At 42.2% G+C, this 17,911-nt stretch overlaps 1 protein-coding gene across 1 annotated transcript in view; it reads right to left on the bottom strand.

Moving 5' to 3' along the window:
* Positions 1 to 17,911, bottom strand: part of LOC138265558 (glutathione hydrolase-like YwrD proenzyme) — a 389,347-nt gene that overhangs the window by 52,445 nt on the left and 318,991 nt on the right. The window contains exon 9 of the mRNA XM_069213375.1: positions 2,496 to 2,658. Within this exon, the coding sequence (XP_069069476.1) occupies positions 2,496 to 2,658 (163 nt within the window). The remainder of the gene's footprint in view (positions 1 to 2,495; positions 2,659 to 17,911) is intronic.

The following is a 17,911-nucleotide window of genomic DNA, read 5'->3' as shown; positions in this document are numbered from 1 at the left end:
AGCCATTTGCCCAGCTTGCAAATCTCAGCCTGAGACAGTCGCACATTTATTATTCTTCTGTAGTACTTACATCATTGCTTGCAAGAAATAGATTGCTCCAATTGCAGACAACTGGGGTTTTGCCAGCATAAATTTGCCCTGAGAATTTTGAGAATTGATACTTGGGTGACCACTGTATATAGTGTAGCAAGGTTTTTAACCTCAGAGCATCATACACGATGTTCAGTTTTGAAAATGAAATTCTTTAATACATGTACTTATATCATATTTTACTCGTGTATATATGAATGTGTTTTAATATGTGTAAAGTTTTATTGGAGTTATACCAGAAATAAAACTTTTTTTTACTCGGCTAGTCAGGACAAGTTTAAACAGTCTGCAGCCAATGCAGCGCACAAGGAAACATTAGAGGAGTTCAAGGACAGCTGTCCCTACTGGGGCAACTGACCTCGGCCACCATCACAGTTTCTGCCCCAAAAGTACTGGGTCTGCTGTTGCTGCACAGGTGGGGAAGGCTGATGTTTTCTGTATGCTAGCCTCCTGAGACAACCCCTAAATTTCCTGTACTATTGGTGAACTGCTTGGAGGAAGACAGGAACCCCAAGGATCATACTGTGGGACGACTGTTCTGAAAAATGTTTGAGCACAGAATCAGCCCTTTCTCCAAGCAATCTGCAGCCATCAAAGGGCACATACATCAAGGATGCTGGAACATTACGTAAAAATCTGTTTGATCTCATGCAGGCATGCCTTCAAAGCACTACACTGGTGCCAACACGGTCTCTGGTGCCCTAGGTTAGTCTATGGAGATATATCCAACCCACTGACATTTTGTAAATCCAGGTATAGCCCATCATCAGTATAATGAGGTTGAAGAAAGTTGTCCATCTCGTCCTCCTTCCTCTCCTCCTACTGCTCTTCATCATCATCATCATCATCACTAGTATCACAGGAGACATTTTGCATACCCTGAACAGCATTACAGTCAGATTCTATTGAGGCCCCTAGAATCTGATAGTATGGTCATTGAGGCATGGGATAAAAATTAGAGCCTGGTTGCATTTTGTGATCTTGTAGGACGACACAGGCCTCGAGCAGGTAGACAAAGGCTCGGAGTTGGAGACTAGCATCACAGTCTGATTTTGTCCATGCTCCAGGGGAATCGGTATCAGCAGTGGCATAGAAAGTACTGGAATGGACAGAGGGTTCTCACAGGAATGGGTCCCACAAAGTCAGTTGGTGCAGAGGTACGGCCCACAGGCAGCAGTCCAACTAGCGACTCACATAACTCAGAGGGCCCACACATGAGGGGGACAGAAACATTTGAAAGAGCTACATCATGGCCTCCTTGAAGGCCACCATTTGCTTCAGGGCCAAAGACAGTCCATGGAATTTGACACATACCAGCACCAGTTGCACAACCTGATCCAAGTCAGGTAGTGCTTGTGGAGTATGATCTCTTGATTCAGGATTAGGATACAGGACTTCATACAGGACCAGCTTCATGAACTGGATTGCATGCACCCTGAAACTTATAGTGGGACTTATGTGTTGAGCACTTTCCTTTTAGTATAACCGATGATATAGAGTTCCGCCTCCTGTTCCTGAGGAACCTTCAGGCACACCTTCGGGTGCATGATGGCACATTTATCACACAACTTCAATTTATGACGTGGGCCCAAGAACAAAAAAACCCTCATTGTGCAGGTCAGTGACTAACATCTTCTTCCTGCTTTAATCCTAAGATTTTCGGGGTAGACATTATACCTACACACTATCCGAAGTAACGTATAAAGTTGTTGAAAGACAGACAACGTTGGGAACAAAGCGCAGTATCTGCGTGGAAGATGCCGAGAGGGATAGCAGCGCACTGCTTATATACAGTACAGCTCTGTCACTTCTGGGCCAAAACAGAGTCACCGTGCAGCCACATGGTGGTAGCCATCTGTGCTTGGGCTAATTACTGTAAAACTCTCTAGTTCTTCTCTGATAGATGGCGATATTCTGAAGGTGAGAAATCTGCTGTTAGAAGTATCTGTGAGACCCTTTGATTTATAGGGCCCAATCTGCAGTATTAGGTTGGCACATAATTATTTGTTATTCCCACTTATAGGTTACATTAACTTTTCATGTGCTTATGAAAGTAGGATGTTTGTGTATGCAACTGCTTTATTTAAAAAAATACAAAACAAAAGATATTGGTTTACATCAATGTATTTGTTGAAACCTGTTAGTGTGGAGAGCAGGAAATCCTCTTGTACTGGAGATCGGCTCATAAACTACATCAAATGGATATTGGAGGGGTTAAGTGGAGAACTGAGTCACTAAATTAAAATGAATTGTCATGACCTGACAAGGTAATTGCAATTCAATACAAATGTATCTGTTTATGGGGAATTTTAACTCAAAAAGGACGTGCTTATATGCAACATAAACCCACCTTAACAAAATATTTACATGCAATGTAAATCTATCTTAAAAATATTTGTACTTACATGCAAAGCAAAACCACAGCCAGCAGGAACTAGACCGGTGCCAAAATGCTTATAGACGCTATTGATAAAGGAACAGGCATTGCCCTCCGAATCCACAACAGTAAAGTAAACAGTGTCATTTCCAGTTGAGAATGGATTTCCGTGAACACATTTGTCATCTGCTCTAAAATATTAATATAAAAAAAGTTTTTAACATAGCAGTTGTAATTGCCTCACAAAATTATCACACTTGATCGTTTTAACATTTATTTTATGTATTTACTGAAGTCAGCCCAGAAGTAGTGTACTTAGGCTCCTGGAGTACATAAGGAATATACATGGAAAGGATAGAGTGCTAACATAGATGAAAGGAGTTAAAGTGAGGCTGCACCCAATTCGGGCAGCCCTGGGTAGCTATGGCTTTCAAGCAGCGAGGCTTACAAAAAGAAAATTAGTGTACAACATTTAACAGTACTAAACAACGAAATAAAAATACAAACAAGAAAGTACCAGCACATCAAGTTATAAAAATAGATAACATTATTATGAATTTTTAGAGAACTTGATGAGCTAAATCCACTGGAGGGTTCCGGAGATACAGATTTTTAAAGATATTATCACTTTTTAATCCAACCGCAAACAAGCATTGGTCAACAAAAAGTTTGGAAATATAATCAAAAGTTTGCCAAAGTTAGTTCAACTACACCAGCAATCAAATCTGACAGAACGGAGGAGTCGGGGGGACCAATGGGGTAGATCTGGACAGGTACCTAGCCACCAGAGCATTGTCCAGTCCAGTTCCAAACTTTACAGCACTACACCCATAGACTATAATGGAGTGGTCCTTATGCTGGGGATACAAGATGAAAAGATGCACAAAAATGCTCTGGGTGCTGTGTGGTTGATAGTGGTGCCTTTGTGGTAATTTCCCCACACACTGGTGATGTGGGGCGACTTTGGGCACAGAGATCAGAACCCCAGAAGGGCCTCTTAGAGCCAGTAGAAGGACAACTACTGCTGGGCTGATGGGCTATTGGTCTTATGACACAGCGCCTGGAAAGGATACCTTTGGTAGATGCCAGTGTCCCTCCTGAGTGGCGAATCTGAACTCTGATGGCACTCTGCATCCGGCTGACTCCGGTGCAACTTTTGCCCATCGAGGATCGGTCTCTTGGGGTGCTCAGAGGATGGTAGCTGCGCATCTTCTGCGGTGGCTACCAACTTGCTGGTTTGAGCTTCTTCAGCTCTTTTGTCCCTGGAGCTTGTATCCTTGAAGTCAATGCTTAAGTCTGGGGCACACCTTTTCCCTATGCCAGGAGCAACAGGCACACTCCCAACTTCGCTAGCCAAAAGTGCAGCAGGTGCAGTCCAGCAGACGGTGCAGCCTCTCTTTCCCCAGGTATAAGGGCAATGGGGATGTCTGTTTTCAGTCATTGTTTCAGTTCTGGTATGATCTGAGGTTCAGAGTGCCATATTTATCCCAGGAAAGACCACTGAGGGGGCCACATGGTCACTAGCCAATGGGCTACCAGTTCCTCTCCCTCAGGGTGATGAGTTTCCAGCAAAGTGTGGCATGTGGCGATCCCAGGGTGCACTATTCTAGCCACCGTCAAGATGTCCAAACCTTCCCTTACCTGCAGCAAGCCCTTTGAAGCACGGCAAGTGGCTTCCTTCTAAGGGGAGGTATAATCTTGCCCTTTCACAGGCTGCTATTGTTCCTAAGCCTGGGAGTCATTCACACTAGTCCCCAGGCAGGCAGAAAGCATCTGTTGGTCAGTGCTCGTCTGAGACCACTGGACCAGCTGGGTCAAAGTGGCCTGGATCAGAGTGGCAACTTTCTAAAAGTTGCATTACTTTAATAGTGACATTATATTCAGCATCAGGTAGGGCTTAATGTTACGATTAATTTGATACATTAATGTACCCAGTTAGGTAGATCAATTCAGAAGTTAGCCAGGCTGGGGTGCCAACCAGTAACCCTCTACTAGCCAAAGGGGCTACTAACGTTTCCACATCAAACGTCAATTCTGAAGTGTAGCTGCTGAAACCCATGAAAAATATACCTCAACAATATATACCCCCTGCTATAGGGCTCCATAGGGCTTCATAACGCTCTATAGGCCTTCCTAAAGGGAGTCTTACATATGCTTTTAAGGGAAGGGTTGGCATCCCTTTCGATTGAATAACAAAGTTGAATTGGCAGTGTAAATATTCCCATTCTGCAGTGGCAGTCAATAGCCATTCTGTACTTTGTAACACACAGGGTGGCACAAACAGTGCTGTAGCCTGGGGTGGACACTCTGCCTTAAAAGCCCTCAATATCCTGGGTACCATATACTAGGGACTTATAAGTAAGTCAGCAATTGCGTACAGCCAATTTGACATACACTATGACAGGGTTTAGAACACTGACTCGGAGGTCTAGTTATCAGGTGCACTCTCAGAGTAAAAAAAACAGCAGCAGCAGCCTAAATATAAGGGGGTGAACATGCAAAAGGAGGCATTTTCTTACACATTCAATACGGGAGATGTCAGAATCCCCAACTACTGATAGATGTGAGGCTGGTGAAGGTTAGAAAAAACATGCATATAATCCTGTGTGGCATGCTTATAAAGGAGGTTGAAGAGAAAAGTGGTAAGAAACAGAAAACAGAGGATGAGCGATTAGAGAGGCGGGAGAACAGTCATTCAATAGCAGTGCCTCTAATTGGTGTTTTCTTGCACAAAATACAGTGGTATAAAGACCGACAATTCACAATGAACTGTGAAATACGGAAAATATTCCACTGTTCCCCATAAAATATGGGTTTTATCATCATACTGAAAGTCCCTCGATAATTCTGCAGAGTTTTACCATTGTCAGGGCCACAGGCATAATGCAGCAACGAAGCACCAAATTATGCCTCAGGGTTATCTAAATTACACTTAATAATAAAGCAAATTATCTGCCATTATGTGGCAAATTCTCTGGCAGTATAATTTTGATATACTTGAGAAACTTCAATGTGTGCTGAAATTTGCAAAATTATGCAGGAAATAATGTGGCAAACGCAGTAAATCCATAATTATACGTTAAACGCTGCGCCACAGAAACACATAATTCCACTGGCCTCAACCAATGTTCATTGTTTTAGCAATAAGGTCTTACATCACCATCTTGGAGTTCTTGTGGCATTTAAAAATTACTCAGCCTTGTGGTTTATAATGTCACCAAAAGCTCTCAATGACCAACTTTTCTCAATAAATATTCAGCTGTTTGATAAATCTGCATGAAACTTTTTTAAAAAGTCTACTCTCATTTCTTTCTCAGCAAGATTTATTCAGACACGTCAAGTGGGGACCATATAAAGGAAGGGTTCCAAAATTGGCATCTGGATTCTTTGCTCCTGATGTAGTAGAAACTTTAGAGCTGTCCCTCATGTCACAGTGATCATCTATACATGACAGTTTATGCATTATGTTAACCAAAGTGCTAATAATTTGATTGTAGAGTGATGCACTGAAAAGCCATTTTAAAAGTATGCATTCGTTTAGACTAATGTTAGAGCACAGGTGGTATTGAAGTCTAATTAAATGTTAGAGGGATATAACTGACATTATGTTATAATTTAGGCTGTAAACTAATATTCTGTATTAAAACAATATTGAATTTCTAATAGTGTTGTTAATATGTGTGCAAAAATGGAAAAATGTAGTTCTACATTATATTTAAAAGTTATTGTAACTTGAATGCTTATGAATAATCATTAATGCAGAATTTGTAGTTTGCATATTAAAATACATTTTATTTGGTGTATTAATGCACTGTATAAACTCACTTGTATTAGCTTAAGTGAGGCCTCTTAGATCCTGTATTTCGTGACTGAGCAGAAAATGTCAAGTCATTCTGCTAACGTGCACCTTTTTTTTGGACTTTATTCCCATATGAAGACAAGTTTGTTAATAGGCATCTATTCTTTTACACAAAGAGAAAATGAAATAATGTCCTTGAAAGAAGAACATCCTGGACTGTGGACTGGTATTTTATACAATTGTTTCAATCTTGTGTGGAGCTACATGGATGCTGTTCTCATGACAGACCTGAGAAATAATGGAATTGTCACAAGTTGGAGTCATATGATCGATTTTTATTGGATGATGCCAATGTCAAATGAACTGTTGCCCTGATGAATCGGATTGCTGATGAATTGATATGTCCATGTTTAGCAAATGATGATTCATATTCCCATCAGAATCTTACCAAAACCTTGCAGATTAAGTACCCTGCATGCTGAGTCGCTTGGAGAGGTATCTTCCTCTCTGCCTTTGTCCATTTGAAATAACTTGCTGAGACTAACAGATTATCCTTCCTAACCCTCATAGAAGATTGTTGCCCGAGCTTCTGACACGCTGACGCTTTCCCTCTTTATCTACTTTTTGTTCACTTTAGTTAGCAGTGTGTTGCCCGAGATTACCTTTTTCCAAACTCTTTTTGTTCTTTTTGTCTTTTGCATGTATATGTTCTGTCCCACAAATCTTCCCCTGATTTGGCTACTGTAAGGTTTCCCTGTGCCCAGCTAAATTGAACCTTGAGGACTTGAAATTGTCTTAATGCTTATTCAAACTGAGCAATGTTTATTCTCTGTATCTCAAATTATCCTGCTGATGTTTTGTATTGTTCTTGTTGAATGTTTAGTTATTTTAATGTTAGTCTGCCTGAATCTATTTCGTCACCCTGGTCAACCCATGGAGATTCTGTATCTTTATAACTTTGCCTTACGAATTGCCTGCATGACTCTGAGCTTAGGTTTGTAATAAATTCCCTTAACTTTATTCCTGACTGGAGTTTTCCTGGTATGGCCATGTTCGTTGTACTGTGGCACTTAATTGGTTTGTATTAAAAATCTGGTTATATGGTTCTATCACATCCTATTTAGGATCCGAAGATCCACTGTCCTTGATGAGCACTGATTCCTGTAAAGGATGAAAATGCTCCAGCACTCCTGAATGCAGAACAAAAGGGCACAAAGACATGATATCTGCATCATCCTGAAAAAAAGAAAGGGTGTATAGGGAACCAAGGTGAGTACACCGTGACCCAGAGGCTCAGGTGGAAAGAGGGTCCCAAAGTCACCAACTGTGAATAAAGAAAACTGCTGAACCCAGTGCAAACTTCATGGGCAAAAGACTGTCAACCAAAGGTAAACTACATAAACCTATGTTAGCTCATCTGTGGGTTCTGCACATCTGAAACTAAATTAGCAAATCCCTCCAGGGTGCAGGGGCCGATGGAGCAGGTTCACATACCGTTTGAAAAAAAACATTAATTTTGTGAGGGTTAGCATTTGAGGGGTTCTGTGCAGAGCATGGGAGTTGGCCAGGACCTGCAGGACATCCACTGCACACAAAAGATGGCTGTGGGCTGCACGTATTGCAGCCTATGCCAGGTTAGGCACAGTGCCTGGCCAGGCCTTAGAGGCAACCCCACTGCACAGGCTGAATGACATGCACTATTGTAGTCGGCTGTAAATAGAAGGTTTAGCACGAGGAAGGAAACCTATTCCAATTTCTGGTTTTAGTAAGGAAGAATTGTGCATTAGCAGGCCCAAAAAATTGTTGAAAGTAGGGGTGGGCCTAACTTGCGTAATTCCGTATAGAGTAATCGCGCAGAACTACCTAAGAATTCTGAGAGTTTATGTTTGAATTAGATGACAGAGTAATTTCAAATTAAATGCCCCTTTCCCTCAAAACGGATGCTAGGGTGCACATTGTACTACAAAATAGTTCTAAATCCAACAGAATACAAATAGCGAGAGTGAGCAGCCGTTCACAATCGCTAAATGTGCCCTTGTGGTAGGACTTTCCCCAGCATTATGTGAAAAAACGTTGAGCCTTCAGCTATGGCCAAACACTTACGCCTGTCACTCAAAAAACTGAGAACCATTCTAGTTAATATTGAATGTTATAACATAGGGGCAGATTTAGAAAGTTGTGTATGAGTACGTAAAATAGAAGTCAAAGTACTATTAGGTGTTCTTACATGTCTTGGTAAATTGGCTCCAAAACATCTAAAATGGGAATATTCATAAACAATTAGTACAAATAGAAAGGTCTGCACCCTCTTTGCACTTTAACTAATAGAGTGCAACTTTTTGGGGCAGATTCACAAAGGCATTTAACAGTAAGTAAAACGGACTCTCGTAGTAAAACTTCCCATACCCATAAATGCTTTTGTGAATCAACCCAATTGGTTTATTTTTTAAGGCTAATAAAATGGTTTCTGGCAGGTGGTAATAAACTACCCTCACTATTTAGTGCTGAAAAGATCCACTTTCTTTTGTGTGCTTTATACATTTTTGTTCGTATAATTACTGAAGGAGGCAGATGCACCTGACGTTCCTACAGAGCACACATTCTTAAACATACAAACAGTTTGAGTCACACTGTTAAATCTCACTTTATCTCTTGGAAAATTGGGAAGTGGCAGCCACCTGCACCTTTGTTTGTTGCTGGATTTGAAACCAAGATTCCAGCTGGGCTCAATTTTAATCTCCATCCACTTCCAGCAGGACACTCAAGGTAGAGAAAAGGAATTAGTGATTGCCCTGAAGGTGGGCTATCTTACTAATTGCCCTCACCCTCCTGCAGGCTGCAGCACTGTACGGTGAAGGGAAGTGAATGATATTGTATTGTATTATTTATGTATCTCTCACTATCCCATGAGGGGTGCTGTAGCACATACCGGCATGCATGGGTGCTGGAAGTAGGGATCAGGGTTCGGGGGCTGCAACACCACTTTAAATAACCATTCTGGAGTTCAGAAGGTGATTGATCAGTAAAGATGCCTTTAAGTGTTGTGTTTATCTTGTCACATTTACTGTACTTTCAAAGACAAAGGTCAAATATCATTCAGTGTCTTCAGATAAATTGCTGCTTATTCAAAAACTGATGTTTATTTTTACTTCTCTGACTGCAAAGTGAGAGGATAGGTGACAATCTTGCTGGGTACAGGACGTGTGAAAGCCAAGCCTGTAGGATGTCAGTTTTTCAATAACACACAACAACATTTAAATATCTGCAAATGAACTTTATAGACATTTAAAAATATATCAGCAATTACGAAAGCACAAATGAAGCAATTTTTTAATTGGATCAGAATAAATCAAGACACTTTACTTGGTGATACGCAAATGATAAATATTCTATGAAACCCGATTTTCATTTGTGCTGTATATAGTTTTCCCTGTAAATGCAAACTTGTCTATGATATTTTAGTGGCCATTTCAACAGAAAACTTGTGCTACTGTATCAGTGCTTCAAAATGTACCAACAACTACATACCGCACCCTAGCCACCCTCCAGCTGAATGGGCGTGGCACATTTACTACACTTGTTTTCCGTGTGAAGTTTGGATTTTTCCCAATCCCTATGACTTCAGTGATATAACATTAATGGCAGAACCCCCACTTTGCAAACTGTTACAGCACCACTGCCTGCACAAATACCACGCTACAGGATGCGGGTGTGTGCTGTTATTAGTATGTGGTATTTAGTTTCAGCCTATGTGGGAAACAATTTTGTGTTGTGCAAGAGTGACCAAAAAGGTGCTTTCACCTTGTCTGAAGGCACTGCATTTAGTGCAGTGAAGGATAAAGTAGTGAGCGAGACAGCCTCGCAGTTCGTGATTAGTAGTATAGTTAGCTCAGAGGGTCTCATTATGTTTACCGTTTTTCTATATTCTGAGTCCAAAGTTATATGCCAACAGTCACAGTGGTCACCTATTCTGAAACTATAAGGATCTTGGGGGTGTGAGAAAAAGCTGCAGCATAACAGGCTGATAAGAGACCGATGTGTAAGTGCAAATTCAGTGTGTCACCCTGGATGCCGATTCCAGCTCAAGAACAGCTGCCAGATCAGAAATCAGTAAGGATCTCACTTGATTACAAGACTGGGCATATAGTAAAACACCTCCAATAGGGTAGTGTGATTAGAACTTACTTTATGTTGTAAGGAGATCAAAGCCAAGTACCTGGGCTGAACGCCGGAGTGGAGAAAGTATATTGTCAATACTATGGGGGTCATTCCGACCCCGGCGGGCGGCGGAGACCGCCAAATGACCGCACCGCGGTCAAATGACCGCGGCGGCCATTCTGGCTTTCCCGCTGGGCCGGCAGGCGACCGCCAAAAGGCCGCCCGCCGGCCCAGCGGGAAAGACCCAGCAACGATGAAGCCGGCTCCGAATGGAGCCGGCGGAGTTGCTGGGGTACGACGGGTGCAGTGGCACCCGTCGCGATTTTCAGTGTCTGCAAAGCAGACACTGAAAATCATTATGGGGCCCTGTTAGGGGGCCCCTGCACTGCCCCACGACACCCGTTCCCGCCATCCTGTTCCTGGCGGTAACAACCGCCAGGAACGGGATGGCGGGAAGGGGGTCGGAATCCCCATGGCGGCGCTGCAAGCAGCGCCGCCATGGAGGATTCCCTGGGCCAGGGGAAAACCGGCGGGAAACCGCCGGTTCCCCTTTTCTGACCGCGGCAGTATGGCCCAGGAAGCACCGCCAGTCTGTTGGCGGTGCTTCCGCGGTCGTTGGCCCTGGCGGTCGGTAACCGCCAGGGTCAGAATGACCCCCTATATCCCTATGTGAATAAGCAATGCCTACATTCTATATCTCTAATGTTTTACAACAATAACATAGATAAAGTTTTACAACAATAACATCTGACATAACTTATGAAAGTCAGAACCTTGCCACAGTCACTAGCAAACATATGACAGATCTATTTAAATCCCCTTTTTATCAGTGACGTCACAACAGATATGTATTATCACAAACGAGGTGAAGGACAAAAACGTCCTACATTTATTGGTTTTACCAAAGTCCATAGATTGCAAAGGTGGTGGTAAAATGATAACTGAAGTAATAACTTTGATGACAGAGATGAGGGGCGTGGATTTTCAGGGATGGGCAGCTTGTTCATCAATATCCTCTCTTTTCCCAATGCTCTTTACAAAATTGGTAGTAATAAAGAATAAGTTACTTACCCTTGCTAATGCTCTTTCTCTAACGCAGGTTCCTCGCCTTTTCAATAGATCCCAGATGTCAAACTGGATTCAGAGATTGCTTTTAGTGTGCTAACACAATGCACACATGGTAAATGAAGAATGCAATAAGATGGAACCAGTTAGATAAAGTGAGCCCAAATTATCTAGTAGTTCAAGGAGATTTGAGATCATGCATTGTTGGGGTAGACAAATGAGTCCCACTTCTTTGTGGGGCACACAGAGGAAATGAAAGTGGATTGCAGGATCACACTGCCTTACTGTTCATCTGTGATCCCATTGCCTGGTGCTCTCTGACTGTAAGGTGATGTTTGGACCCAAAAGCAGAATGCTCTGGGATTCCCCCATGCCTTTGACCCAGATCAGTGGTCCACCTTGAAGGAGTGTAGATCGGGCCAGAAGTCTCCACGGATCCCTACATAAGGCAGCAGTCAATGGAGAGATGTCATGGTGCAGACGCAAACAGCCCCAGAAACACTCTTTGGCTCTGTGACAGGCCCCTTCTGACCAATTGATAACCGAGTGAACTGAATAAAGAATTTGCATAGAAGAAAAGCTAAACTGTCCCTGAAAATTATGTAGTCTACGCTAGATAGCTCAATTGGGTAGGCTCAGGAAGTCTCTGACCACAAAATTCCTTGGTCTTAGACGCTGAAAATAGGGGTGCTGGGGCTGCTGCAGCACCCCCAGAAATAATCATGCTAGGGTACAGAAGGTGAATGAGCAACAAAGATGCCTTTCAATCTTGTGTGTATCCTGTCACATTTGTTGCATGTTCAAAGTCAAAGGTCAAATATCAGGCTATATCGTCTCATAAATTGCTGCGTATTGGGTAACTCATTTCTCTGACTTCAAAGTGAGACGATTTTGTAAAAGTGCTATAGGTGAAAATCCTTCTAGGGTACAGAAAACAAAAGTCTGTAATATGTCAGTTTTTTCTAACACATATTTAAATATTGTGAAATGAACTATAAACATATTTCAAAATATATCAGCAATTAGGAAAGCACAAATGAAGCACGATGTTATAATTTTGAATTATGGTGGTAAGAAAGATTTTATTAGGATCAAAAGAAATCAGTGCACTTTACGTGGTGATGGGCAAGTGATACATATCCATTGAAATCCAGTTTCAGGTGCATAATAATTTTTTTTCGCTATATATTTTTACCAGTAAAACAGCATGTCTATCCACATTCAGTGGCCATTCCAACTACAAATGTGCTCTTTGTAAATGCCAGCACACTATGCGCTAGGGTCCGGCTGTGATTATTGAAAAAGCCAGATCTGTATCAGGCCCAACATTTTACCCTTAGGTCAGCTGACAGCAGAACCAAAAGACTGTGGTGCCCAATACCAAGGCTGCAAAGTCTTTATTCCAACTCATGCCTCTTTCAATTCAATTCAATAGTTTATTCGGCCTAAGTTTAGGCCATTTAAAAATTAGAAATAGTCATACATGCAAAAAGATAGAAATCGTAAACCATCACATAAAAAGGAAGCATTAACAGTTAGCACACTGTTTATCGAAACGGGCCAGAGGTTAAATGAGAGTTCCATAGTTTGTACTTCCCAGATAAAAAAGTGGCATTTACCAGAACGGTTACAAGAAGAAACAAATGATATGCCAAATCCTTTCAAAGTGTGCTTAAGGAAAACTGTTCTAGAGCAAATTATACTTAAAAAATGGTTCATAGTACTTCATAAAAGATTTCATAAATAATTAAAACAGGACATTTAAAATGGTACCTAAATCTTACCATATGCAAAGTGCTATGTGTTGAGATAATACAAATCAATTTAAAATAAAAGGTAGCATACCAAATCTTTTCTGATAAAACATATAAAACTATTCAAAAACAGCTTTGTACATAAAATAGATCATAAAACTTCATGGAATAGCTCCTATTTACAAAAGTTAAAAGCCAAACAGTGGAAAAGGGTACCCTAGGTTGACCTGTTCTCTTAAGTAAATTGGTCAAATGAATTATGTCTTGCCGTTTACAAAATAATATATACTAGGGAACTATAAATCACTTTAGTTGGGGTAGCCCACTGGAAAGCATGCACGGAGATACAATCTACTATCCTCGATAGATCAGCACTAATAGTTATATTTAAAATCCCATTCTATTGTAACAGGCCACATCCGCTAACTTCTAGACCGTTCTTCAACCAGTGGATTGAGATCTGAAATAATCCTACTACGGATTGTCCATGCTGCTGACAAATATTTAGAAACAGAGCTCACTATCAGCATGGAAGTGTCATATTTACATAATCTGTAGACACTGGTTCGGTTTTGTGCTAGCAGTGTTTTGCACAGAGGAATAATCCACTTTCCTCTAGGGCATTTGTACAAGGGACAGAAAAATAGGACATGCTCAGGAGTTTCCTTGCATAGATGGCAATTTATACATTTGTCAGACATAGGACTATTGGACGACCAACGAGCCGTGAAGCTGTTGACCGCCAATGTTCCGTATCTGAACTGAAGTAGTTAAGAACGGGCACGGGCTGGTATAGGGAGACCCAGGAAGCTTTCAGGCAAAGGTTCGTGCTTGACCAGCAGGAACTCTGCTGTTAGCCGACCTGACCCATTTGAGCCGAGAAATTCCTCATAGATTTTCCCCCAATATCGGTCTTTAATCAGCAGTCTAGCGTTAGCAGGAATCATCTCAGGATTCTCCCAATAAAGGGATAAACCCAATTTGACCCAAGCTGCTTTCATCTCCCTTAACCAGCGAACTTTTTCCCATCCATAGCAAGGTGATAATAGATCTTTAACTGCTGTCCTAAAGGGTTCGAGTTCTTCCGTTTTCCATAGTCGAACCCAGTATAGAAGTGGCCTTAAGTATGCTGTATCTTTGATGCTGTTTAAACCCAAGTCTAGTCTTAGGGGGAGCATCGGCGTGCCCTTCCCTAGTCTAGATATGTGTCTAAGGAAATTGTTTTCTTTGGTTTGAAGGGTGTCCAGTTGTCTATGTGAACCCCAGAGTTCTGCTCCATATAGGGCAGCGGCACGGATTTGGACTTTGTAAATTTCAGAAATAAGAGTCAAAGGGGGGCTTGCTGCAGTGCTAGCCTTCCGTTCTAGCACTCCACATCTTTGGCTGATGGTAAGTGCCCCTTTCCTTATAGCTGCATCCCAGCTGCCCTTGTCAGATAATCTAATGCCCAGGTAATCGTATTCCATTACCCTCTCCAAGTGAACTGAATCCATCTTTATATTTGCTCTAAGCTTCTTGTTCGAGGCGCTGTATATCATGAGTTTGGTTTTCTTAACATTAATATCTAACCCGTAATCTCTGCAAAATGCACAGAAATGGTTGACCAGATTTTGGATTCCCATGGATGTTTTGGCCAACAGGATAGTGTCATCCGCATAGAGTAAACATGGCACTTTAATCCCGGCCAACTTTGGGGAGTCATTAGTGCAATTTGTTAAATACTTAATACAATTATTTATGTATAAAAGGAAAAGGGTAGGGGCCAGGACACAGCCCTGTCTGACTCCTCTCTCAATAGCCACTGTATCTGTTAAGTCACCATCCTTACCGCTCCTAATTTGTGCGTAGGTGTTCTCGTGTAACCGGGCGATAAGTTTCAAGAGACCATATGGGATGCCCATGTTGGCTAATGTCAGCCATAACTGGTTTCTGGGGACCAGATCAAATGCGGCTCTAAGGTCAATAAAAACTACAAAGAGGTTGCCCCCTCCTACTTCCACAGTCTTCTATTTGATTGTTAGAAATCTCAACACTTGATCTATGGTACCGACTGCTGGCCTAAACCCTGCTTGCAGGTCGGAAATGACATTAGTTTCCAGAATCCATTCTTCTAGGCGGGACAAAATTTGCTATGCAAAAAGTTTTTGGAAGTTATCAAGTAAGGAGATTGGACGGTAGTTGGCAGGGTCGGAGGGGCTGCCTTTCTTAAAGATGGGGACTATCTCTGCTCCCATCCAGGAGCTCGGGACAGGCGCTCCTGCAGCTACTGTATTGGAAATCAGGTTCAGGTATGGGGCCCATATATCTGGGCTTGTCTTGTACAAATCGCCTGGAATTTTATCACGGCCAGGGGCCTTTCCCCATTTCAGTGAAACAATCGCAGCCTTGGTTTCTGCCAGGGTAAATTCAATTAGAGGGGTCTCAAAGGTCATAATATGGTTCAGTTCTCTGGTAGTAGCACCTGAGATCCCAGAATATAATCGGGAAAAGTGATCTGTCCACTCTACGGGGAGTATTGAAGCATCAGGCGAGCGGTTAGGTTCTTCACTGGCATCAGCCACCAGTTTCAAAAATTTTGAGGTGTCATTTGTTTTAGCAGACTCCAGGAGGGAAACCCATCTAAATTCATCCCATCTCCTACGGGCTCTACTTAGTTCCTGTTTGTAGTCTTTCCTAGCTTTCCTTATATGGTCTGACTGGCCCCCTCTTAAAGCTCTCAATAGTTTGTGCTGTGCTTCCCTGAATACAGCATCGAACCACCTTGCGTTGCACTTCTTTTTGACTTTTTTGGCAGGCTCTTTAGTAAAAAGATGTTTTAGAGAATTAAATAGTTGTGTGTGGGCTACTATAAGCCCTTCATAAAAACTGAGGTATGCGTTCCATATGATCAGCCAACTGTCTGTACACAGATGCCATTATGGCTGTGTCAGTACTCATAGATTCCCATTTAACGTTTTGTCTGTTGTTAGTCAGTGCGAGCTGTTGCTCATGAATCTTGGGGCAAGGAGCTTCAAGTAGGGGTAATAAACTCCTAAGAGATTAAATCAATGGCTCGTGATCACTTTCCTCATGTTCTACAATGTTCATGTCAACCATATGACCCCACAGCCGGATATCAAGCAAGATATAGTCTATCTGGCTCTTCTGTGTTCCACGCCTAAATGTAGGATGAAGATCAGGGTCCGAGCGGGAACGACCATTGCAGGCCCGAAGGCCATGTGCCAGTGTAATATCCACAACCTGATGTGTTAGTCTATTCATTTTTGGTCTTTTGCTTGACACCAGTTGAGAAATACCCCAATAGGCGTCCTCATCTTTATATAGTTCCTGAGCCAGCAAGTAGGGTTCAAAAGTGACATTAAAATCCCCTGCGATAAGAATAAAATGGGAAGGTGATTTACAAGAGAGGAGGCTATCCAGAATAGTCAATGTGTCCGACTCATATTTGCTACCCAAGCTCCTGTTATAAATGTTAATTATTAGAAGCGGTTTCTCACTAAGGGATGGTATTGATAAACCCATCAGATCGGGACAGCCCAAGTCAATTGTTTCAATCCGGCATTTAAGGGAGCAACTAAGCCATATAAGCAGCCCACCTGAGGGTCTCCCTGAGTTTACCTTACTTGCTGTAACCCAGTAACTTTTATAACCGATTCTATATTTGGGCTCCAGTGCCCACGTTTCTTGGAAAAGACATATTTTATGTTCATCTATGAATTTGCCCCATTCAGGAATACTCATTTTATTCTCCAGCCCTGCAATATTCCAGCTAAGGACGGTGTCTAGACCATCTATTTTGTCTTGGAGAACTTCAACCGCAAAGTTCCCTCTTGCAAATGGAGTACCGTGAGGAGATTTTATACCCTTTTCAATCATAACTATACCGGCCTCATTTGGGTTTCCCACTACAGTGTCACCCAAAGTATTACTTGTCCCGTCTGAGTCGGGGCATGGCGTGGTCAGTTCGAGTACCTGAAATGGTGGTGAATACCCATGATTACTGGGGCCTATTAAATCCGGGGCTAAATTGATCTCATTCGTCTTGCCCTCCTTGCTTGCTCCCCAGATACAAATTTCCAAACTCTGGTCACAGAAGGAAAGCAGGGTACTGATTTCCATCTTAGAAGGATCTAGCTGGGCAGGTGCGGGGGTTAGTGTGGAATCTCTGGTGTCTGCAATAGGAGTCTGGTCGGCCTCAGGATTACCTAACCCTATTTCATATGTTTCAATATTTCAGACTATAGGGTACTTCTTATCCCAGTTTTTGGAACCTTGAGGCTGGGGTGAGCTGTGTACAGTGCTAGTTTTTAGTCAATCGATTTCGGAAAGCGAGAGGCAGCTACATCTCAACTGGGGGTCAGGCTGCATCTGCAAACTAGTGGCACCTCTGAGTGACGTTATCGCCCCCCTCTTTAATTCACAACCAGACACTCCCTCCCACTTTTGTATGTCCTTTTTCATCCTTGCTTTCTCCTTTTTTCCTGTCTTTCTCTTCCACCTTCTTTTCCAGTTTTGTGTTTTCCTCTCTCTTGCTCTGGGTCAAAGTCTGAGCAGGAAAAATAAGTGCTGATGTATAAAAATGAGTACCAGCGGGCCTCACCTGCAACTAGTTCACATTAAGCACTAATATATGAACATGGTGGGGCCAATTGTTCTTGCCCTGACTTT

The sequence above is a fragment of the Pleurodeles waltl genome, chromosome 11 (genome assembly GCF_031143425.1).
Source record: "Pleurodeles waltl isolate 20211129_DDA chromosome 11, aPleWal1.hap1.20221129, whole genome shotgun sequence".
In the NCBI taxonomy this organism is placed as follows: domain Eukaryota; kingdom Metazoa; phylum Chordata; class Amphibia; order Caudata; family Salamandridae; genus Pleurodeles; species Pleurodeles waltl.
Note: the sequence above shows the minus strand (reverse complement) of the source record. Positions and strands in the feature narration are given on the sequence as shown.